General features: G+C 61.1%; 2 protein-coding genes across 5 annotated transcripts; one reads left to right on the top strand and one right to left on the bottom strand.

Moving 5' to 3' along the window:
- Window positions 1-1,198: 1,198 nt before the first annotated feature.
- On the top strand, window positions 1,199-16,246 carry DBNL (drebrin like). Of its 2 annotated transcripts, XM_055820310.1 has the most exons (14): window positions 1,199-1,316; window positions 2,348-2,403; window positions 4,678-4,790; window positions 5,356-5,430; window positions 5,715-5,861; window positions 7,052-7,129; window positions 7,745-7,896; window positions 9,033-9,087; window positions 9,646-9,720; window positions 9,849-9,951; window positions 11,318-11,467; window positions 12,895-13,001; window positions 14,365-14,470; window positions 15,073-16,246. In XM_055820310.1, the coding sequence occupies exons 1-14, from the start codon at window positions 1,234-1,236 to the stop codon at window positions 15,210-15,212; spliced, it is 1,440 nt and encodes a 479-aa protein (XP_055676285.1). In that variant the 5' UTR covers window positions 1,199-1,233; the 3' UTR covers window positions 15,213-16,246. The 2 variants fall into 2 exon arrangements, with proteins under 2 accessions (XP_055676285.1, XP_055676286.1); XM_055820311.1 differs by lacking the exon at window positions 11,318-11,467.
- An 871-nt stretch (window positions 16,247-17,117) lies between these two features.
- Window positions 17,118-22,797, bottom strand: CAPG (capping actin protein, gelsolin like). 3 transcript variants are annotated; one of them, XM_055820312.1, is made up of 10 exons: window positions 22,670-22,797; window positions 21,082-21,150; window positions 20,841-21,013; window positions 20,614-20,768; window positions 20,000-20,167; window positions 19,173-19,322; window positions 18,988-19,080; window positions 18,407-18,539; window positions 18,241-18,329; window positions 17,118-18,148 (listed from the first exon to the last, which is right to left on the bottom strand). In XM_055820312.1, exons 2-10 carry the CDS (start codon window positions 21,102-21,104, stop codon window positions 18,083-18,085), a joined length of 1,050 nt encoding a protein of 349 aa, XP_055676287.1. In that variant the 5' UTR covers window positions 21,105-21,150; window positions 22,670-22,797; the 3' UTR covers window positions 17,118-18,082. The 3 variants fall into 3 exon arrangements, with proteins under 3 accessions (XP_055676287.1, XP_055676289.1, XP_055676288.1); XM_055820314.1 differs by lacking the exon at window positions 22,670-22,797 and adding an exon at window positions 22,188-22,424; XM_055820313.1 differs by lacking the exon at window positions 22,670-22,797 and adding an exon at window positions 22,213-22,424.
- Between the last annotated feature and the right edge of the window lie 290 nt (window positions 22,798-23,087).

The following is a 23,087-nucleotide window of genomic DNA, read 5'->3' as shown; positions in this document are numbered from 1 at the left end:
CACACCGGCATCCATCCTGCCGTGCCCCCTGCCACACATGAGACTGTGGGTGCCGATGTCCGTGTGTCCCCCCCAGCTGTAGCCGGGTACACCTCACCTTCATTGCCAGCCCACCCACTGCCCTGTGGGGCCGAGGCCGGGGGGGCGGCCACCCCCCACCCCCCTGGAGGATGTTTTTAGTTCAACACCAGAACAAGGCAATTCTGGTTTGGGGCTCCTGCTCCTGCCGAGCCCCCTTCCCTTCCCACAGCACCCACATTTTGGGGTGAACTGGGGGGCCGAGAGGGACCCCCCCATGCCCTGCGTGGGAAAATGTTCGTCCTGCGGATACTTTTCTGATCCCCAAACTCGGGCGTTTCCTGAAAAAAAAGCAGAATGTTGGTGATTTTGGATAAAATAGAGGCACGTTTGCACCCCAAAAAGCTCCAGGCTCAAAGGTGCAGCGATGGGCGGAGACCCCTCCATCCCCCCACAAGCCCCCCCCCATCCCTCCTGCCCCCCGGCTCCGTCTTGGGGAACCTCAGAGGAATCCCGAGTGGCTGGAGCAGGACTGCACTGGGGGGGGGGCACGGGGTCATGGGCGTTTTGTCCGGGTGTCTTGGGGGGCGGAGCCACATCGGGGCGGGGCTGTGGGGACCCCCAGGGCTGCACTGGGACAGGGGACCCCAAGGGCCACCCTGGGCTGGGGGGCACATTGAACTTCCTGGGGGCCCGGGAGCCACCATGGGGTGTTGGGTCCCCGAGATCTGCCCTGGGATGGGGGCCCATGGGCCGCCATGGGGTGGGGGTCCCCGGGAGCCGCCCTGGGGGGTGGGGTCCCCGCGGGAGCCGCCCTGGCCAGGGGTCCTCAATAGCCACCCCGGCATGGAGGGTCCCCTGGGCCGGGGTCCCGGGGCCGGGCTAGGCGGGTGCCGGGGCCGTGCGGGGGGTGCCCCCGGGAGAGGGGCGTGGCCTGGAGACCAAAGGGCGTGGTATAGCGGATTGGGGGCGTGGCCTGGCGACGGGGCGTGGCTGTTCTGGGGCGGGGGTAGTAGGTGGGAGGTCCCAAGGGGGCGGCGCCGGGGGGCGGTGCCGGGGGCGGTGCCGGTAGTGGGGGGCGGTGCCGGTAGTGGGGGGCGGTGCCGGTAGTGGGGGGCGGTACCGGTAGTGCCGGGGGGCGGTGCCGGTAGCGGGGGGCGGTCCCGCGGCGGGCGGGGCGGCGGCGGCGCGGGGCGGGCGGGAGCGGGCGCTGCCATGGCGCTGAACCTCGGCAAGAACGGGCGGGCGCTGCAGGAGGCCTACGGGCGGGTGGTGGCGGCGGGGAGCCCCACCGACTGGTGAGAGGCGGAGGACTCTGCGAGGGGGGGCGGGGGGTGCCGGGGCGGGGTGCCGGGAGGGGGGCTGGAGGGTGGGGGGGGTGGCTGTGGGGGTGTTTGGGGGGGCTCTGGGGGTATATAGGGGGGCTCTAGGGTGTATGGGGAGATGTGGTGGAGTTTGGGGGTCTCTGGGGTGTTGGGGGACCTGTGGGGGTGTATAGGGGGCCTCTGGTATGTTTGGGGGGGCTGTGGGGGTGTTTGGGAGGGGCTCTAGGGTATATGGGGGTCTGTGGGGTGTTAGGGGGGTGTATAGGGAGCTCAGGATCTCTGGGGTGGGAGTCTGGGGTGTAAAGGGAAGGTCGGGGGGGGCGGTAGGAGTGAAACCAGGATGTGTGGGGGTGTCTGGGATGGGGCTGGGGGGCCTGGGGGGTGTTATGGGGGAAGGATTAGGGCTGGGCTGGGGTCTGGGGGGGATGTGGTGGAGGGGATCAGTTGGAGGGTGTGGGGGTGTCTGGGGTGAATGGGGGGATCAGGGGTGTGGGGTGCCTGGGGGGGGATGTGGGGTGTGCGGGGGAAGCAGGGGGTGTGGGGGCGGCACACACAAATCAGGGGTGTGGGGCTGTCTGGGAGGGTGCAGGGTCTGGGGAGGGGTCTCAGGGGTGTGGGACGACCTGGGGGGACATGGGGTCTGGGGGGGTGTCAGGGGTGTGGAGTGTCAGGTGGGATCAGGGGTGTGGGGTGTCTGGGGGGACATGGGGTGTCTGGGGGGACATGGGGTGTCTGGGGAGGTCAGCGCCGTGGGGTGTCTGGTGGGACACGGGGTCTATGGGGGAATCAGGAAGTGCCCAGGATGTGGGGCAGGGGGTGTGGGGGGCCCAAGGGAGCTGTGTGCATGGGGGCACCGGCCGTGCCCTGTGAGTGGGGGGAGGTTTTGGGGGCACGCTGCAGGGAGGGCTGCAGCCAAGGGGAGATGCTGAGGGGCTCTGAGCTTCGAGGTGGGGGCTTCTCCCCCAGCAGGTGAAACCTCCACTTCCCCCCCCTCCCCCCCCCAGGGCCCTTTTCACCTACGAGGGCAACAGCAACGACCTGCGCGTGGCCGGCTGCGGAGGTGAGGGCATGGGGGGCGACCCCCTGCCACCGGGCTGGGGGCTGCGCGGGGGTGTTTGGCTCCGGGGCAGGGGACACCACTTGCTCCCGCGCCTCCTGGGGAAGGGTGGCTTTTTGTGGGGTTTTCTGTAATCCCCGAGCCTGTTCTCAGCCCTGGCACTGGCGAGGGTTGGTCCGGTGGCGGGAGATGGCAGGAGCATGTGGCTGGGAGCGCCGGGGTGCTTGGTGCAGTTTTGGGATGAGGAAAACAGAGAAGGGTCTGGGTGGCAGGTGGGAGCGGCGCGTGTGTGGCTCTGCCTTCTCCTTCCCTTGCATTTTCCTCTTTTCCCAAGGATCCGGAGTCCGGGTCCCTGGACCTCCTTGCAGTCCTGAAGTATTTTAGATCCCAGCCGGCCGCAGCACAAGGTGACAGAGGGACCATGAAGCGCCTCAGGGCTGGCTTCCTCAGCTGGGGCTCCAGCTCGCTGCTGCCCAAGTGCCCTTCCTTCTTTGTTTCCCTGCTCTGTGGGACCTTTTTAATTTTTTTTGTTTTTTAATCCGGCTGCCGATTCCCACACAAATCCTTCTGGGTGCAAAGCTAAAGCTGTTAGAAAGCCGCGCATCCAGGCAGGTTTTTCTGCTCTGCATTCGCATCCCCCCAAGCTCGGCTGTGTTCCCTCACTGGCCGCCCTTCTCCTTTGGGAGCGTTCCTTGGCTGCTGCGGTTGGGTGCTGCGTCCCTGGGCAGGGCAGGGCTCGGCAAAGCCTGTGGTGCCAGGGCCTGTCCGGCTCTTTCCGAGCTGCCGCCGAGGGCCGCGGAGGATGCGCCGGCCTGAGCACGGACCCGCGGCCGCGGGGGCTCTGTGGGGCTGAGACAAGGTGTGCCCCTGTCGAAGCGTGAGGGTCATACGGAAAAGATCTGAGCTTAGGGCTCACGCAGGTGCTGGCTCCTCGGTGAGGTTTAAATTAAAAGCGCCGAGTGGTTCATAGGCTGGAGTCCGCTTGGTTTGGGGCAGCGTGCTGCGGAGCTGGGACCCCCCCGCAGAGCTCCGCTCCTCCCAGTGCTTCCCTTGTGTCCCTCCATGCCCGCGTTAAACACTGACCCGGTGCCTGGCGAGGGCTCCCAGCAGCTGACCAGCTTCGGGCTTCCAGCCTGAAACTTTTCTGCTTGCCGGGCTTGGAAACCATGGTGCCAAATTTAGAGCCGAAACGTAAATATTTAATAGTGGAGAAGAAAACAATCTCGGGTCCTGCTGCAGTGCGGAGCACAGTGGGCTGGGCTGTGCCGTCGCCGGGTGTAAGCAGTAGCTTGTTTTCCACTTTTCAGGGGTCAGGCAAACCGAAGTAGGAGGAATTGTGGTCTGTGGGAATTTTTTTTAAATGAGAGCACATGTTTTTGCCTTTTTCCTCCTTTTCTGGTAGTTTTTTGGCATGCAGTTCTCGCGGGAGCGACGCTGCAGTTCGTGGGGCAGCACAGCACTTTCCATCGCTCGCCCGCCTTGCACAGACCCTCTGCTGAGCCTTCCTCCGCACAGAGCTGGGCTCCCCTCTCCTCCTCCTCCTCCTCTCATGGCTGGCAGCATCCCCTGCAGAGACCTGCCTGGCGGGGCCCTGAGGGTTCGGCACCGTGAGGAGAGCGCGAGGGCAGCAGTTCCCTCCCGCGGCTGGTGACGGTGACCGGTGACCGTACCCCGTGCCAGCCTCTTGCTGTCATTTCTGCTTCCCATGTGATGAAGCGGGGCTCGTTGCAGCCGCCGGCGGACCTGGAACGTGGGACGGGAACAAGGCGTAGCCGGTTCTTGGGACTTTTCTGAGCTTCGTTGCATTGGTGACGGGCAGCGGAGATCTCACCGGAGACCTCACGGTGCTGTTCCGTGTAGGAGCATGTGGGCAGAGCGTGCGGCTGCCTGCGCTGGCTAAAGCCTTTAGTTAGTCGGGGGCACGTGAGCATCTCCCTGCCCTGGCGTCACTTGCCTTGTGTTACGGAGCCGGGTCTTTCCGTACATGGGTTTGTGCTTGTTGCAGTGAAGCTCTGAGGAAGAGGAGCTCTGGCAGCGAAGGCTGCTCGGAGCAGGGGCACTGGGGAGAGCGGGCTGAGGGTCGGCTCCTGTGCAGCCGAGCAGGTAATGGGAGAGCTGGGCTAAGCACGAGGGGTCTGAAACGCTTTTGGTGCAGGACAGCTCCAAGTCTAACAGGAATAACCTCCAGCAGGCTGTAGCCTCCACAGGCTCAGCCGTTCCCACCACGTGTACGTGACCTGCTTGTCTTAACGCCCTCTCCTTTCTCTCCTGGGGCAGATGGGGGCCTGGAGGAGATGGTGGAGGAGCTCAACAGCGGGAAGGTGATGTATGCCTTCTGCAGGGTGAAGGATCCCAACTCTGGCCTGCCCAAATACGTCCTCATCAACTGGGTGAGTGGGGCAGACCTCCGCCTTTCCGGAGAGAGACCTGGTGCAGATAAATCCCTGTTTCTCCCCTCAATTCTCTCCAGAACTTCAGTTGCCCAGTGCTCAGCAGCCAGCACTGGGGTGGGGGATCCCCCCCACCAAGCTGCAGCGCCGAGGACGTACTGTGCCCACTGCTGTGGGTGCATGGTGCAGACCCCATGGACACAGGCGAACACGCTGGGAGGACTCGCTTCCCCATTGTGTCTTTGGCCGTGTGGCTCGCTCCACTGGCAGCGACGCTGCTGGCAAACGGCTCCAAACCCATCAGGGATGGGTTGAATGAGGCGCTTGAGGTTCAGCAGGAGCTGGGAGCCCTCGTGGTGTGGCCGTTGTCCCTGGGCAGGAGGCTCGCCGTGACCCGCTGGGCAGTGCTTGCTGCAGAGCAGGCTGTTTTCCACGCAGCGAGCTCTGGGGAGCCCTCGCCGTGGCCGGTGTGGATGTTTTGCAGGCTTAGATCAAGGTGCTGCCGCTATAAAACCAGCCTGGGGTGGGACTCTGCTAAGCAGGTGCCGGTGGTTTCTCTTTGCAGACTGGCGAGGGCGTGAATGACGTGAGGAAAGGAGCCTGTGCCAACCACGTCAGCACCGTAGCCAACTTCCTAAAGGTCTGGTCCTCTTTTAATGGCATCTTCCCCGTACCAGTGGGCACTGGGCTGGGTGTCCCCAGCCACAGGGACCCTGCACCCTGCCCTTTGGGGGCTGTTTGCGGGCGGGATGGTGGCCAGGAGAGCCTGGGAGTGCTCGATACCGGCTGCGCTTCCCTACCTGAGCCCTTTTCCTTCCCTTGGGAGCTCCGGGAGCGTGGGCAGGACCTGTCAAAGCAGCGTGGTGGGTTTAGTGGCTTCTGGAGTCACCCCCTCACTCCTGTGCTGGCTTTCTCCCTGCTCAGGGGGCTCATGTCACCATCAACGCTCGTGCGGAGGAGGATGTGGAGCCCGAGCTCATCATGGAGAAGGTCGCCAAGGCCTCTGGGGCCAACTACAACTTCCACAAGGAGAGCAGCAAGTTCCAGGACACAGGCCCTCAGGCTCCCGTGGTGAGTTGGCTCCGTGGGGGCTTCCTGGTCCCTCTGGGCTTGCAGTTGGGCAGAGGCTGGGTCCACTGTCACGCTGCGGTGGAAGGGGCTCCCTGTGCTCTGCTGTGCTGGCGGTGGAAGCGCTGATGATTTTACCCAGGGCTGGTTCCTCTTGGGCTTGTTGCAGGATGGATCAGGACACGAGCATGGGATGGTGGCACAGGCGAGATGTCCTTGTGGCAAGCAGAAAGCCTAAGCTCTCCTCTCTGTAGACCCAGCCATGATTTTAAGCAGGACTGGTTCCCCTCAGCTCTATTCAAGTTTTTAGAGACACAAAATCTCCAGCTTTTAAAATTTGCAGAGTATCTGTGAGGCTGGGGGCTCCTCCAAAGCTGTGGCGCAGCCGAGGGACAGGGAAGGTGTCAGTGCAGGAGCATTTTGACCTGCTTGCAAAGGAAAACTGAGGCTTCCCGCGGTGCTGTGAGGTGTTGAGGCCAGAGATCTCAGTGGCTTCCTTTCTGTCTGCATGGAAACGTTCTGTGGGCAGGTGTCTTAACACCCCCCTCCTCAAGCAAGTGAGGTTTCTCAGCTGCACAAGGGAGAAGCTCAGCTGCACGTGCTCTCCGATTCTGAATCGCTTGACCCCGCTCCGGGACATGGGTGAGGAGCAAACCGGAGCTTTGCAGGACCCTCACTTGTCCCTCGGCGCCGTGCTGGTGCGGCAGTGCCACGTTCCTGTGTGTCCTGGTCACTTATTTGCTGGCTGCTCCAGTCTGGGCTCTGCGGGCGACCTGATTTTTGCTTGGGGGATGATGAAAACTGGGGTGGAAGTCCCCATTTCTGGTGACAGGCACATGGCTGGGCCACGGCCAGCCCTGCTTTAAAGCCTGGGGCAAAGCGTCAGGCTGCAGTAACTTGTAAAGAGTCACAGACTGTGCTGAACACGGCATCGTGCTGGTTTTGCTGTTGCATTCTATCACAAAGTGTCTAGTTTTTCTTTATGCTGAATATCTTCCCTTGACCCTTTCACCCAGCCTGCTGGCCCTTGGTGTTGTGGGGCTGCCAGGGGAAGGCAAAGAGGGGCTGGCCAGTCCCGTAGCAGCAGGAGAAAGCTGCCAGAAAGCTTCCAGGACAAATTTCTGCAGAGAAATGCAAAAATGGTGATTGCTTACGGACTGCTGCTCACCTGTGCCGCCTTCTGCCTCCTTCAGGGCTCCGTCTACCAGAAGACAAATGCAATATCCGAAATCAAGAGAGTCAATAAGGATAATTTCTGGGCCAAAGCCGAGGTGAGTGTTGCCACTTCTCTTCAGCAGCCAGGCGTAAGCAGGACGAGGCGTTTGGATTTAGCCGGAGATTTCTCTCCGTCTGCATCCCCCCTCTGTAACGTGGGCTCCCCTGCCCAGAGTCAGGGATCCAGACCTCGAGCGGGTGGGGAGCTGGGCTGGCTCCAGGGGTCCTGCTGCCTCGGGCTGCCAGGGGAGGACGAAATCAGCCTTGGAAGAGCAAGATGCTTTTCATCTCATCTTAATTTGGGCTCAGGGCCGCTGGAGCAGGTGCATGGGGAGACTGCTGGGCTGCAACCCCGTTCCCGGTGGATGGCAAACTCGGGGTTTTTTTTGGGGGGGGGGGGGGAGCTGTTTTTTGACCTTTCTGAAGGCAGCTCTCCCAGGCGGAACAGCAGGGTGAGCCTGCTCTGTATTTGCTTCCTGTTCAGGTTGCTTGCAGCAGGGTTTTACAGCGGTTTAGCAATAGTGTGTGAAGCTTCAGGCTGCGGAAGTGTCGCAGGCACCGCGGGAGCTGCCAGGGGATCCACCGTGCCAGCTGGTGGCATGGTGCAGCGTGCAGGGACCTGGGGGGGGTCTCGGAGCTAAACCCACCACTTGACTCTCGTCTTCCATTAGAAAGATGAAGAAAACCGCCGGCTGGAGGAGAAAAGGAGAGCAGAGGAGGAGCGGCAGCGGCTAGAGAGAGAGCGTCGAGAGCGGGAGCTGCAGGAAGCAGCTGGGCGAGAACAGAGATATAAAGCCAGATCAAATGAAATCGAAGCCCAAAAGTGAGTCCCTGCTGCTGGCAGGTGCTTGTGACGATGCCTGGAGCCCATCCCGCTCTTTGGGATCTCTCAGCTTGCTCTCGGTGGTCTGTGCGCCCTGGGCACCGCCTCTTCCAGGCTGCTGCCCCTGTGCTGACGGTGGAGCGTTGTTCCGCAGCGGGGGCAGGTTTTGCCTGTGCGTGCTCTGCTGCTGCAGTCACTGCAATCACTGCAATCCCAGGAAACCTCCTTCGAGGTAGCGCATGTGGCGGGGATCGGCCTCAGCTTGCGCTGGGACAGGCTCAGCCCAGCCACCCCTGCAGGGCACGGCCCTCGGGCACCATCATCCACGGGTCCCATCCTGACAGCTGCTGTGCGGTCCGAGCATCGGTCTGCACGTGCCGACGTGTCAATGTGTTGCATTTGCTTTTGCTCACCTTCCTGGAGCGGTGGCGAAGGTTTGGCCCAGCTGATTGGGCTAGCCTGTGGGCTCCTCCAGCTGGGGGTCCCCCAGCAAGCCCCTGCAGTGGGGAGAGCATCTTCTCCCTGGCTGAAGCACTGTTTATCCAGCACCACCTGTGGGTCTTCCTGCCTGTGGATCCTGCCCCAGCACCGGGTGCCCCGCTAGTGTCACCAAAACCTGCGGCTGCGGGACGGGGGTCCGCAGGGTGCCAGCAGGCTGGGTTGGGTGGTGGAGGGCTCTGAGCTCTGCACAGAGGAGGTGGCATGTGCCAGACGGCCATTGTGCTCCATCTGCTGATTTCCTTCCTCTCTGAGCCTGGCGTGACCCCAGGGAGCCTTCTTGGCGGTGGAGCCGGCTCCCGCGGGCACTGCCTTCCTGTTCTGAGCCTCGATGGGGAAGTCTGTCTCACCCGTCCGTGCTGGTGATTTTGTCTGTGCCCTGAAGGAAGAGGCTTCCCCGGTTTTGTCCTGCTATTTGAAGCAGCTTCTGCTGCTCTGCTCCTCTCTGCTTGCTGTTCCCCCTGCACGGCTCGGAGGGTGGCCTGTGGCTCCCCACCTGGCCCCAGAAATGGGAAAATGTCCTGCCTTTGGTCTTCCCTGTGCGGCTGCAGCAGGGTGAGGTCCCAGAGCAGCCCTGTGCAGAGCAAACCACTCACCCTGCCTGTTCATTAACCGCGATTTGTCGTTTGTCACCGCAGGAGGCTCCAGCAGCAGCAGGAGGCAGAGAACAGGGACAAGGAGCAGCAGCAATGGGTGAGCTTCAGCATTGTCCCCATGGCGAGGTCTCATCACACATCCTCTCAATGGAGGGGGCAGGGTGCCACAGTGCAGAGGTGGAGGGTGGTGGAGGAGCTCCCTGGGCACTGCTGTGGTGGGTGGGGGGCATGGAAAGACCCATGGAACACCCTCTGGCAGGAGAGGTGCCACAGGCTGGTCCTCCAGGTCTCTTGCTCCATCCCTGATTTCGCTGGATGGGCTTCGGTTTCGTTGGATCTGGCTTTACATCTCTGCTCACGCTGGCTGCGTGCTCCCGACAGCTGGTCCGGCCGCAGCCTTGGGGAAAGCAGAGTTTAAAACTCTCTGAGCCTGGGGACTCTGGAGGGAACTTAAGTCCTTATCAGACTGGCAAAGCTCCTGCATCTCCCAGATCCAGGGGGTTTCCTCCTCATGCACCCTCCATCGCCGTGGCTGGTCCTTGTTCCCATTTCTCCTGTCCTGGGGGCTGGCTGGGGAAGCGGGGGTCTCGCTGGGGAAGGAGGGCGCTGGCTTGGTGCCCACCCAGGCTGTAGCAGACCCTTTCTTGTGCCACAGAGGGAGCAAGCTGAGGAGTACGAGGCCAGGCAGCGGAAGGGCTTCAAGAGAAGTGAGTCGGTGGAGAAAGCCCAGGTACGCCGCCAGGAGCCTGAGCGCGTTGCCGGGGGGCTGCGGTGGCTCGGCTCTCCCCCTCGTGCTGCTCCCTGTCTCAGGGCTGTGGCGCCTTGACCGCGGGGTCTGCGCCCCCTTCGCCTTCGCAGGAGGCCGCGTCGCTGATAGCGCAGAGGGCGGTGAACCCCCGCGACATCTTCAAGCAGAGGGAGAAGTCGATGCCGGCGGACCCGGTGGCGGCCTCCCAGCCAGGTACGGCGGGGTACGGCGCTGGGCCGGGGCGGGCAGCATGGGGCAGTTCCTGGCCCTGCACCGGGTCGCTCTGTGGGTGCTGCGATGGGGGAGCGTGGTTGGGAGGGGGGTGTCACCCATGAGGCCACCGTCCCGCCCAGCACGTCATCACACCCTGCGCTCTCCGCCACGGGCAGAGCGATGTCTCTTGCCTGGCTTGTGTGGTTTGCTGTGGCACAGCTCTCGCTGCCGGCTGTGCCAGCTTTCAGCAGCTGAGGTGGAAATTTTCTATACTTTGACACCACTTCTGATGCTTAAACTTTATTTTTTAAATGAAAATTAAATATTTTAATGCCAGGAAAGCACCACTGTTGGAATCTATCCCGTTGGTTCCACCTGATATTTTCTTTTCACTGGCTGAACCAAGCAGGAGTGCGTCCCTTAGAACAGACCAGTCTGATCTATCGGACAGAAACCAGGAAGCTGTGAAAACCAAAGCTGAAAGTGGCCAAGGAAGTCGCTGAGAGCACGTGACATCCTCCGCAGTCGGTGCAGCCTTCTTGAAAGTGCCTTGAATTAATTTGCAATAAGCACTTTTATTTTGTGATATGAGGGCAAACGCACTTGCTTTAGGTAGGCAAGCCATCAGTGGGACAGGATGGAATGCCGCGGGGGGGGGGGGGTGGGGGTGGAAATGTCTTTCTTGCTATTTAAATGTCACAGAGGGCGGCTGATTGCTGAGGGTGAGAAATCTCTCGGGATTTCCCTCGTTAGTATTCGGTGTTTTTCAATGGAGGAAAGGAAGACAAACGCCCTGGCACTGGTAAAAGCCAGTGAGCTTGGTGCTTACTCACTGCCGTGCTGGGGCAGGGCTCGCCTACCGCTCCTGCTTGGCTTTTGTTTGCATTCAGAAGCATAGATGGGGGAGATAACGGCCGATGGTTACCTCCTGCCAAGGAAAGTGCGCTGGCTTAGAAGACTGGGAGCAACCAGTCTGAGTTGTACCCCTCCCAGCTGCTGATCCTAACAAGGTCTGCGAAATTCAGGGTGCTCCAGAAATTCAGGGTGCTCCAGAAACTGCCGCGGAGAGTCGGACCCGGGTGAATGGTGGCCTCCAGCTACTCTTCCTCCCCCAAAATATATCTCTCTGTTTTTTCCCTTGGCTGCAGCTACTGCTGTAACCAGTAGACAAACTTGTTTTTTGTAACCAGGATTAGAGCTGGAAAATCCTGCTTAGGAGGAGGACTGAGCCACGGGCTCCTAAGGCAAAAAGCGTCTGGCAACACCCTTTGGTGGCTGACTCCTGGGGAGCCATGGAGCTGTCACCTGGAGCATGGAAGCCTTGATGCCTGCCTGGCTCCTGCAGCGCATTTCACTCCTTTTCCAGGCAAACTTCGCAGCCCTTTCCTGCAGAAGGAGGTGAACTCTGTGCCGAGTCCTGCCTCCCCGGTCTCTCCTGCCCGGGATGCTGCCCCAGCCTCCTTCACCCCCTCCTCTGCTTGGGGGATGCCTCCAGCTTCCCTGGTACCCGCAGCAGGTGTGTGGCTTTGCTTCCTCACCTAACCAAAGCTTTTCACCTCGCCTCTCCAAAGAGATCCCCAAAACTGGGCATGCTGAGGTTAGGTTCCGAGTGTCTTTTGTTTTTCCATGCCTTGGCAGAACATGTGTGGATCTTTAGGTCAGAAACCTACAGCGATGTCTTTGGCCATGGCAGGGGTGGCAGGGGCTGAGCGTGGTGCTGAGGCCAGGAAAGGTGGCTGGTTGTTGCTGCCTGGTGCAGAGGTCCCTTGTTTCCTCCTCAGGCTCAGCAGACGGTTCAGCAGCTGAGGGGATGAGGAAATCTCCTGGCTGAAAGGCTGACATTCAGCTGCGTGCACCCCCAGAGCCCCCTCCAGACGTCCTGCTGCAGGGGCTTTGAGGTTTGCACACAGACCTTTCCAAAATGCCTTTGAGACCCAGCAAAGAGGGCTTTTTACCCCCACGCAGTGATTTCCCTCTGGGCAGCAGCCAGCTCTAGCAGTTAGAGCTGTTTTGCCATCCCAGTAAAGACCAGAGGATCCGCGCGTGCCGTGGTGCAGGGCTCCCCCTGCCCAGGCATCGCTGCCCTGGCTGGGGTGGCACGGCAGGGACCGTGGTGGGATGCTCTGTCTCCTTTCGGGTGGTTTGGGTGGGAGGAGGGCTGGCAGTATCCGGAAGGTTTTCCCATGTGCCATGGGTGGCACGGAGGTGTTGCTTTGTCCTTGAAGGGCTGTGTCATTTCACATCCCTGCTGGCTTGTCCCCGGCTCTCCAGGCTGCTTGCTGCCCTGTCCCAAGGCTGCCCCACAGCTTTGCTTCAGGAAGGTGGGCGCTGGCAGACAGCCCCCAAGCTGCCACTTCCCTGCTTCCCAAGTAAGTCAGAATTTACCTGGTCACAACCAAACCCTTTGAGCAATTGAGTTCAGCAAAATGCTTCAGCCAGAAATAGGTTTTCTTTGGTGGAGCAGAACCAGCTGTTGTTTCAGAGCGACTTGTTACGCTTTCACTCCCGTCCACCCCAGGGACTTGGTGGGGCAGGAGTGAGCAGGGGGCCAGCAAGGCTGAGCTCCAGCGGTCCCCCGGCTACAGTCACTGCTAGACGCTGCTCTTGGCCGTGGCCTCTGCACCAACCCTTCCCCATCAGGTTTGCTGTTCACCGCAAGGAGCAGCCTGGAAACAGTTCATCTTGAGCAAGAATATTCCTTTCCACATCAGAGATCCCGACTCTCTCCCTTGTCCTTTTCATCGCTCCCGAACCCCCTGCTCACCCCGTGACTGGGTTTGTGCCTGCTGGACCCATCCCCTCGGCAGGACAGGAGACCCGGAGCGTGTCCATGCTAGACGTTTGGTGGCACCTCAGCCTGGAGCAGCAGCCAGACAAGCGAGGGGACAGGAGGAGGTTCAGGTGACTGATGTCGTGGTGAGATGCCATGTGTTTCTGTTGCAGGACAAGACTCCGGGTACAACTCAAGCATCGCAGCTTCCCACGTGGAAGAGGCAAATCTGTATGAGGAGCCGCCGGACCCCTCGGCCATCTATGAAGAACCCCCTCAGGTTGGTGCATGGGAGAGGACAGAGGACCCTGGAGTGACAAGGGCACCTGAGAGCTGGCCAGGATCCTCCTGCGACAGAGGGTGGCTTGGTCTCAGCTTTTAGGATGAGCCTGGAACCCTCGTACGAGTGTCTCTGTGGGTGCAAGCATCCTCCGGCGCTCCCAGCTGCCTGGGCTAAAACCTGTAGCAAGCTGAGAAATCCCGGAGTTCTCGCGCGCTCAGGTCACATCCACATGGCTGGGGGTGCTGTGTCCCTTCGCAGCGCTGACAGCGAGAGGTGCTGGTGCTGAGCCCCCGTGTCACCCATCCCACAGCCTGAGTCCGCTCCAGCTGGTGGCACTGCCCTGTCCCTGGAGCCCTGGGAGGTGGGGGTGGGGGGAGTGGGGGACACACGCTCTTGTCAGCCCCTTTGCCAAAGTGCTTTCGCCTCCTGCTGCTTCGCAGGTCCCAAACCAGCGGAGCTGACAAAGCCCAGCTATTCTTGGCATGCTCTGTCAGATTCTCCAGCGTCTAATAGTGGGGTTGTGTCACGCTGCAGTGTTGCCCTTGGAGATGTCGTGGCTGTTTGGTTCCCTTTCCTCTGTTCCTCCATCTTCCCTCCCACCCCCTGCTCACAAAACCATAAGCGTTTCAAACACACTTAATTTTCTCATTCTTGAATTTGTCTGGAAGTGTCCAGCTGGTTCAAGAGGAGCAGGAGAGGGGCTGAGTGGTTGCCTCAGCCTTCCTCTGCAAAAGAAAAGAAAAAAAAAAAAAAGAAAAGAAAAAAAGAAAGAAAGTAAAGAGCCACCAGCTCAGGTCTCAAAATAGCAAAGAGAAACGCTTGGGGATCCAGGCTTGGAGCTGGTCCAGCTTCACCAGACTTAAATGTGGGGGTGCTGAGCCGCTCTCTGCAGCAGGGGTCCTGAGGGATGCGGATCCGCTCCCAGAGGGGCTGTCTGCTGCCGGCCTTTGTTCCCTCGGTGCGCGGCTGGCTCGCATGCTGTCTCCTCTCTCCTGGCAGGGACGCGTGGCGTGACATTCCCAGAGCCACTTTTTTATCCCGGGGGGCATCTGGGGTCTCCTGCATGCGATGCTCTGAGGCTCGTGGGGCTGATCTGAATCTCTGGGTGTTGCACAGTGTTGGACTCCTCCCCTCCCACCGTTTTCTCTTGCAATTCCCGGTGGGCATCACCTCCTGGTCTGCCCGGGAAGCCAAGCAGGGCCGTGAGAAGCGGAGCAGGGCGATGTGCACCCCATGTGCCGGGCATTGGGGTGGCGAGCCCCCCGGCTGCAGACCCTTGCAGTGCCTGTTGAAGCACGAGCTGCCCGGCACTGCACCGTTCACGCCGGTAACTCCTTTCGTGCCTCTCTCCTTCCCGAAGGGACACGTTGATGATGCCAAATACGACTACGCCGTTGAGTACCAGCAGCCGCCGGACCTGACTGGGAAGGGGCTGTGTGCCCGGGCGCTCTACGACTATCAGGCTGGTAAGAGCTGCAGGGCTCGGGCTTTGCCTCTGAACTGGGGGGGGGCTTTGCTGGGCCCAGTCTGTTCCCAGAGAGCCAGACTGGAGACACCACCCACCACACTGGGCGTTCCCACGGCTGTGCGCTGGGTAAAGCGTCTTCCACCCAAATCAGAGCTGGAAAAGCAAGCAAAGGGAGCTGTTGGCTTCTGGTTTTTTTCCTCTAACATCTGTTCGCGCTTGCCTCCCTGTCTTCCCTCCCCTGCCTCCTGCCTCAGAGCCTGTTTTACCCAGATATTCATGTTATAATTTACCGACCCCCGGCCTTTCGCAACAGCAGTGGGGCTGGGCCGCCCTCGCTGCCTCCGGCCGTAGGAGCACCGCTGTGCTGGGGAGGTGGCTCGCAAGGGGTTTGGCTGCAGCAGCGCACGGCCCCAGGGAAACTGAGTCACGGACCCCTTCCTTTAAGCAAAGGGGTGTCTGTCGGGGGGGCTGCGTGCCTGGCACAGTGTGTCCCTGCAGGAGGGTCGTCCGAGGCAGGGGGGGACTCCCAGCCTCTCTGGCTGTGCCGGGCAGGGGGGTCGGGTTGGTTTTAACCCCCTCCCTCACTCTGTCTCATTCCAGCTGATGACACCGAGATCTCATTTGATCCGGAGAACATCATCACCAACATCGAGATGATCGACGAAGGCTGGTGGCGCGGCTATGGTCCCGACGGCCACTTTGGCATGTTCCCTGCCAATTATGTGGAACTGATAGAGTAAGGGGGCTGGCAGGGGCTGCAGGGACCAGAGCTGCTCCATCCCCCTGGGAGTGTTTGACTCCTGCCTGATTCTTCCAAACGCTGTGTGGCTTTTATTTCTTTTTTTTTTTTTTTTTTAACTCTCCAAGTGAAGTGCCATTGCCCTGCGCCCTCGCAGCAGGGCTGACCCAGGCACTGCTCCTCTCTGCCCTCTCCCATCCCCCATAGCTGGCCCTTGGTTGGGATGAAGGGTCCCATCCCATCCTGAGCCCCTGCAGTGCTGATCTCCCCCTCCTCCCTCTGGTTTGGAGTGTGAATTCTCTTTCAGGACTGAAGGAGGGGATGACTAATCCCTTATGGGGCATTTTCAGGGAACAAGTTGCCTCTCCCCCCATGCTCCCTCTGAGCCCGTGGCCACAATGCAGATACCGCTTTCCCCATTTTGGCTCACTGACAAAGCTCACTGTGCTGATTTTAGCATCTCACAGGGTGTGACAGCACCAAGAGAGCCAAAACTTGGCTCTGCGGCGTTGCCATCCCCACCCTGAGCATCCCAGAGCTGACACCAGGGCTGTCCCAGGTGTCCCAGTGTCTTCCTCTCTGCTGTGCCCACCGGAGGGGTTTCCTCTGCCCTTCCCTCTCCCCAAACCATGCTTTGGGAATGTAAATCATGCGTGAGCAAGCTCCCCTGCAGAGGAGATCCAGCGAGGCCAAAGTGGGTGGTTTGAGTTAATTTTTCAGCAAAACCTGTGAGCATGGGATCCCTCCCCTCCTCCGTCACCCCAAATTCACTGTGAACAAGGAAGAGCCCAGCCCAGCTGCCACCTTCCCCGTGTTGTTTCTTCCCTCGGTGTTGCTTTAGAAGTAGAAGGAGAGGATGGGGTTTGGAGGTGCCGAGGGTCCCGGCTCGCCCACCCCTCCGACAGCACTGGGGGATGCAGCGGCTCCCCTGAGCCTGTTCCCCTGGGTCCTGTGGGCTCCTTCCCCACTGCTCACTCCTCCCGTTCCCTCCCTGTCCCTCCCAGCAACAATAAAGGGCTTTTCTTTGGTGATGGATGCAGCAGGATCGGTGCAGTCCTGGGCAGGAATTGGGGTGAAATGCCAGTGTGTTGGCACGGGGCCGGGCAGAGCTCATGCATTCCTGATGTCAGCTGTGAGCGCTAACGAGAAATCTTTTAATAAGGCAAAGCCGAGCTGTGTGGGGGAATCACCACGTGTTTTTGCAACAGGTCACTGTGACCAGGCTCGTGCTCCAGAGAGGGGGAAGGAAGTCAGGGATAATTGGATAAATAATTAGCCCCAGCGCTCATTATTTGAGTCTAATGAGGGAGGGAGGTTTGGTCAGGAAAGCAGCCGGAGGCAGTGGCTGGCAGAAATGAGCAGCAGTGATGGGGGTCCTGCATGTAGAGGGGCTTTAGGGGTGTTCTTGGGGACGTGAGGACATCAGGGATGGCAGGGGGGGATGACATCAGGGACACATGGGCATGGAGGGTGCAGGGACACCAGGATGAGGGGACCTTGGTGGGGCAGGGACACTGAGGATGTGGAGACAAGAGGGACTTGGGGACACGGGTGATTTGGGGACGTGGGGTCCCCAGGGATGTGGGGACCCAGGGCTGGCAGCCAGGTGGGTGCCACAGGCCATCTCCCACCTTTTCCAACTGTGTGGGGGTTGGGTACTCATGCAAGGATGAGCGCTCCCCTGTCACCACAGCAGGGGGTGTCACCCCAGGGGGCAGAGGTCTGGTGCACTCATGACACAGGTGGCCCTGCAGGATGCCATATGGGGTGGCATCACGCCGGGGTGCTGGGGACATCTTCCTGCTGCTGCCACGGCCCCTGCACTGCCATAGCCCTGCACTGTCTGTGTCCTCTCGTGTCCCCACATCCCCAGGGCTGGCACAGCACCCAGAGCAGCACGACGTAGGACTCGGCACCATTCCTTTATTCTCCAGAGCCTGGGTGCAGGATGGGGGAAATGTGGATGCAGGGGTGGGGTGGGCATGGAAATGGTGTAGGCACAGAGGTGGGGTGGGCAGGAAGATGATGTGGGCATGGGGACAGCATGGGCATGGAGACGATGGGGTGCAGGTGGCACAGCACGGGCATGGGGTGGTGCGGGCATGAGCAGAAAGGTGGTGAGGGCGTGCAGGTGGCAGAGGCATGGCAGCAGTGAGGGTGGGGGGGCTTGGCACAGGGTCACTGTGGGCATGGCATGGGCTTGGGGTGGGATGGGGAAGGGAATGACAGGGCATGGGGTGAGCAAAGGCACGGGGGTAGGATGGCACAGGGCCGGAGATGGTGTGGGCTTGGGCATGGCATGGGCATAGGGTGGGCAAAGGCATGGGGATGGGGCTGGGATGGGGCTGGGATGGTATGGGGGTGGAGATGGGATGGGGATGGCAGGGGGATGGAGATGGGATGGCATGGGGGGGGCTGTGATGGAGATGGGATGGCAGGGGGATGGAGATGGGATGGCATGGGGCTGGGATGGCATGGGGATGGAGATGGGATGGCATGGGGGGGGCTGTGATGGAGATGGGATGGCATGGGGATGGCAGGGGGATGGAGATGGGATGGCATGGGGCTGGGATGGCAGGGGGATGGAGATGGGATGGCATGGGGGGGGCTGTGATGGAGATGGGATGGCAGGGGAATGGCAGGGGGATGGAGATGGGATGGCATGGGGCTGGGATGGCAGGGGGATGGAGATGGGATGGCATGGGGGGGGCTGTGATGGAGATGGGATGGCAGGGGGATGGCAGGGGGATGGAGATGGGATGGTCACAGGGACAGCTGAGCAGGGTGCAGGTGCTGGCAGGGAGCTGGCACAGCCGGCATATGCCTGGTGACGCTCTGGGCTGGGCGCTGGCCCTGTGGCCACCTACTCCCTCACTTCCAGCTGGTGAAGAACTGCTTGAAGAGGGGCGTCTCGTGGCCCTGCGGCAGGATTTCCACCTGCCAGGACAGGTACAGGGAGGGGATGGGGACCAGGATGGGGTGACATCGTCCATGCCAGCGCCCGGGCACCCCTCGCCGCCTGCACCCACCTGTGTCCGGGGTGAGTGACCCATGCGGGTGATGACCTCCTCGGCCACCTTCAGGGCCGCCTGGCGCTCCTGCTCATTGGCCTTGCGCCCTGTGGATGGGGACATCAGAGCCATGCTGGGGGTGGCCCCGGTCCCCCCATCCCCCCCCGACCCTGTCCCCAGGCACCTTTCCAGACGTAGACCTTCCCTCCGGCGCTGTCGTCCAGCACGAAGCAGTCATCGGAGCAGAGCAGGCTCTGGCTGAAGGGGCTGCTTGTGGCCACCTGGCTCAGGTCCATGCGCCCTGTCATGTCTGACACCTGCCCGTGGCCAGGACGTCACGTCACTGCACGGCTACCCTGGGGTCCCTCAGCTGTGCCCAGCCCTGCGTCCTCCCACACGGCCACTGCAGCATTCCCCATCTGTGCCCTGCCACAGGGCCACCACAGTGTCCCCTGGCCATGCCCAGCCCCCTATACCCCCTGAGGCCACCGTGCTGTCCCCTGGCCATGCCTAGCTCCATGTGGCTTTCCTAGGGCCACCGTAGTGTCCCCCAGCCATGCCCAGCCCCATATAATCCCTGGGGCCACCACAGTGTCCCGAGCCATATCCAGCTCCATGTCCCCCACTGGGGCTACCGCAGGATCCCGCAGCCATGCCCAGCAACAAGGCCACCCTGATGTCCCCTGGCCATGCCCCGTGACCGCCATGGTGATACTCAGCTATGTCCAGCCCTGGTGCCACCATGGTGCCCCACAATGGCCTTGCCTTGTAGAGGACAGCTGCCCCCGCGTTTCTTTGGTCGGCCACAACGTCCTCCTCAGGGCTGCCCTCCTGCAAGGTGGGCTTGGGGCCCAGCACCTGCAGGTGAAGAGATGGGGTATCACGGACCCACCCCAGGGTCACTCGGGTCCCCTTCTCCTCCCGGCGGAGATGTCCGGGCCCCAACACACCTGGAGCATCTCAGGTGGCTCCTCGCCATCCACCACGATCTCCAGGCGAGCCTTGCCACCACGCTCACCATCCCGGATGGCCATGGCCAGCTCCTGCGCCTTGCTGCGCTCCAGGATGTTGCACCTGGCCCCGCACCAGACAAAGAGGGTCTGGGGACAAGGAGAGGGACAATGGTGATGAAGCCATCCTGTGGTGGCCCGCAACCCAACTCACCCGGGCTGAGGGTGAAGGAGTCACTGGCGTTGAAGGTGGCCCAGGGAGATGCCCCAACAGGCACATGGACACCACAACAGACAGACACCCAGACAGGCAGACAAGACACCCAGACGGATAAATGGCTGCCCCAATGGACGAATGGACACCCGGAGGGACAGGCAGATACTCCAACAATCAAACACACCTATAGATAGGGGGGACACCCCAAATTGATTGATGGGCACCCCAAGAGGCAGATGTCTCCAGGGACAGACACCCCTGTGGATAAACAGGTGGCCACCTGGAAGGACAGAGGAGCAACCCAGCAGCCTGGCACTCAGAAGGACAGACAGACAGCCCTGCCAACAGACACCCAGAAAACCCGGCAGCCATCCCTATGCGTGGACGGAGGCTTTGACAGACAGACGGACACCCCAACAGATGGACACCCAGAAGGACAAACAGCCAGCCCTACAGATGGATAGTGCAGAGGGACACCCGAAGGAGCTGGTGGACACCCCAGAGGACAGATGGACACCACAAAGGACATGTTGCACTTTGCCCTGCACCAGGTGAGAAGTGTCTGGGGGACAGAGGGAGGGACAGCAGTGACAGGGCCACCCCTGCCCACCTCGCCCAGGTCAAGGATGAAGCAGTCGCCGGTGTTGAAGCTGGCCCAGCTCAGGTCCTGCTCGCTTGCCCGAATGTTCTTCTTGCCCTTCACCTGGTAGAGTTTGCACACGGGGCCGGCACCAGCGCTGGGGCGGGTGGGCTTGAACGCTGAGTCCACACCTCCCTCCTGCTGGCACGGGGGTGCTGAGCACCTGGCACGGTGTCCAGCACCCAGTGGGGAAGACAAGCACTGGGGATGGATACTGAGCACCCAGAGGTGATGCTGAGCACCCACCAGGCAGGCTGAGCACCCAGCAGAGATACTGAGCACCCAGAGGTGATGCTGAGCACACAGTAGAGCTGTTGAACAACCAGCAAGGATGCTGAGCACCCATCAGGGATGCTGAGCACCCAACATGGAGGCTGAGTGCCTACTGGGGATGCCCAGCACCCACAGAGGGTCTCACATGCTCAGTGGGGAATAAGCAAGGTGGGGAGGGTGCTGAGTACTCAGTGGAGATGCTGAGCACCCACTTGGGATGCCAAGAGCCTGGCTGGGATGCTGAGGGCTCAGCGGGGTGCTGAGCACTGGGGGCACCCCAAGCCTCCACTGGGGAGGCCCAGCACCCGTACCTGATAGGTGATGCCACGCGGGAAGTACTCCATGAAGACGTCGGACTCGTTGCCCTGTACCTCGCGGTGCGTCACGGGGCGCTCACCCAGCAGCGCGTTCAGCTGGGTGGAGAGGAGGGCACAGGCGCCCTGCTCGTCCCGCGAGGAGTCCCGGCCTGTGGCAGCGGCCAGCACTGAGCCCCCTGCTCCCACCCCTGCCCCCCTCCCCTCACCCCACCAGGGCTCACCCATCCAGAGGTGGAGGTGGGCTCGCTCGTCCGGCCCGTTGTGCAGCACCAGGTAGGCGTCCCCCGAGAAGAAGGTGCCCCATGTTGCTTTGGGGACCTCCACCGGCCGCAGCTTCTCCACCCGCCAGATGTGCAGCCCTGGGCGGGTGGCGTCGGAGCCGAAGGGGGAACCGCTGTGGGGTGAGGGGGGGGGCGTGAGCTGGGGGGGCGGGGGGGGGGTCAGGGGGCGAGGGAGTGGTACCTTTTGGGGAGCGCAGTGTACATGGCGTCAGGGAGGTGGTGATATCGGAGGTGGGTGGATACCACAGACCTGTGGGTGGAGGGACGCTGTGAGATGGACAGCACAAGGGACGGAGAGCCAGGAGGTCAAAGACCAACAGGGAGATGGACGCCCCAACAGACACTGAGAGGGACAGAGAGACACCCCAACAGACACCCAGAAGGAGAAGCAGACACCCCAATGGACAGATCAACACCCAGAAGGACAGACAGATGCCCTGGCAACCATCCAGGACAGATGGACACCCTGATGATGCCCCAATGGACACCCAGAAGGACAGATGGACACCCCAGCAGACACCCAGAAGGACAGATGGACACCCTGATGGAAATGAACATTCCAACAGACAGACAGACACTCCAACAGACACCCAGAAGGACAGATGGACAACCCTGACAGGGAGATGAACACCCCAATAGACAGATGGACACCCAGGAGGATGGACAGACACCCCTATGCACAAACAGATGCCCCTATGGGTAGGGGGACACCCCAATAAATGGACCTCCGGGAAGACAAATGCCCCAATGGCCAGTTGCACCCTGACGTAGAGCGGGACACTCAGAAGGACAGACGGACACCCCTACAGACAGACAGGCACCCTGACAGCTAGGCTGACATCTGGAAGGACAGACAGACACCCCAACAGCCAGCCAGCCAGCTCGGGGGGGGGGGGGAAGCCCCAAGACAGACAGATGGACACCCCGAAGGACCCCTGGCTGGACAGACAGACACCCCCCTGCAATGGACAGACAGTGACACAGCCGGACAGACGGGCACCCCAACAGACACCCCCATCTGACGGACAGACAGTGACACAGCCGGACAGACGGGCACCCCAACAGACACCCCCATCTGACGGACAGACAGTGACACAGCCGGACAGACGGGCACCCCAACAGACACCCCCATCTGACGGACAGACAGTGACACAGCCGGACAGACGGGCACCCCAACAGACACCCCCATCTGACGGACAGACAGTGACACAGCCGGACAGACGGACACCCCAACAGACACCCCCATCTGACGGACAGACAGTGACACAGCCGGACAGCCAGGCGGACCCCCGGTGGGCGCACAGCCCCTCACTCAGGCGGGCGCAGCGGGCGGTGGCAGGACGGACGGACACCCCGACGGCCGGGAGGCTCCTGCCAGCCACAGGCACGCGGAAGGCAGCGGTGACTCAGGCGCAGGAAGGGTGGGGATGTCACCCAGCATCATCGTCACCAGGAAAACTCCCCACAGCGGGAGCGGCTCAGCACGGGGCTGACGGGGGGGGCACCGGGGGTCCCGTCCCCCCCCCACCCCGAGCCACGCGAGGGTGTGCGCTATGGACAATAAGACATTTGCAGATTCAGAAGACATTGCGTATTAATTGTCACTCACGCAGGGACCAGTGACACAATTCTCGCCCCACACAAACCAGCGGTGCCTGCACACAGTACCACCCCGTGTGCCCCCCGGCGGATTTGCCCTCTCTGGGGGGCTCCTGGGGTCGGAGGGCGCCATCCCCCCCCGCCCCCCCCCCCCCCCCCCCCCCAGTTACCTTTGTCCCGCTTTCAGCCAACTTTCTGTTCATGTCTGTGGGCTGCAAGCCCTTATCGCCCATCTCCTCCTGCGCTTTTTTTCTTAGATCAGCATCGAGACAGAAGCTTGTCATCAGCAGGTCTGTGTTTCCTGCCCCCGCAGAGGTGGCCCCCCTTAATTAGAAGTCCCTTCATTCATCAGTTGTGACAACTCTATAGGGTCAGCTTGACCTAAGTTTTGTGCACGTAAGTGCTTAACCAGAAACACTAAATCAGAGTTTAGCACTAGATCATAACTCCATAATTTGGGAGTTTAGACAATTCCCTCCCTTTGGGACTTATGTGCTATATGAATATCAATATATATTCATATATGAATGTCATGTATATTCATATATGAAATAAGTCCCACTCTCTCTGAACTTCTTTCAGTTGCAG

This window comes from Falco peregrinus, chromosome 17 (genome assembly GCF_023634155.1).
Source record: "Falco peregrinus isolate bFalPer1 chromosome 17, bFalPer1.pri, whole genome shotgun sequence".
Lineage (NCBI taxonomy): Eukaryota > Metazoa > Chordata > Aves > Falconiformes > Falconidae > Falco > Falco peregrinus.
Note: the sequence above shows the minus strand (reverse complement) of the source record. Positions and strands in the feature narration are given on the sequence as shown.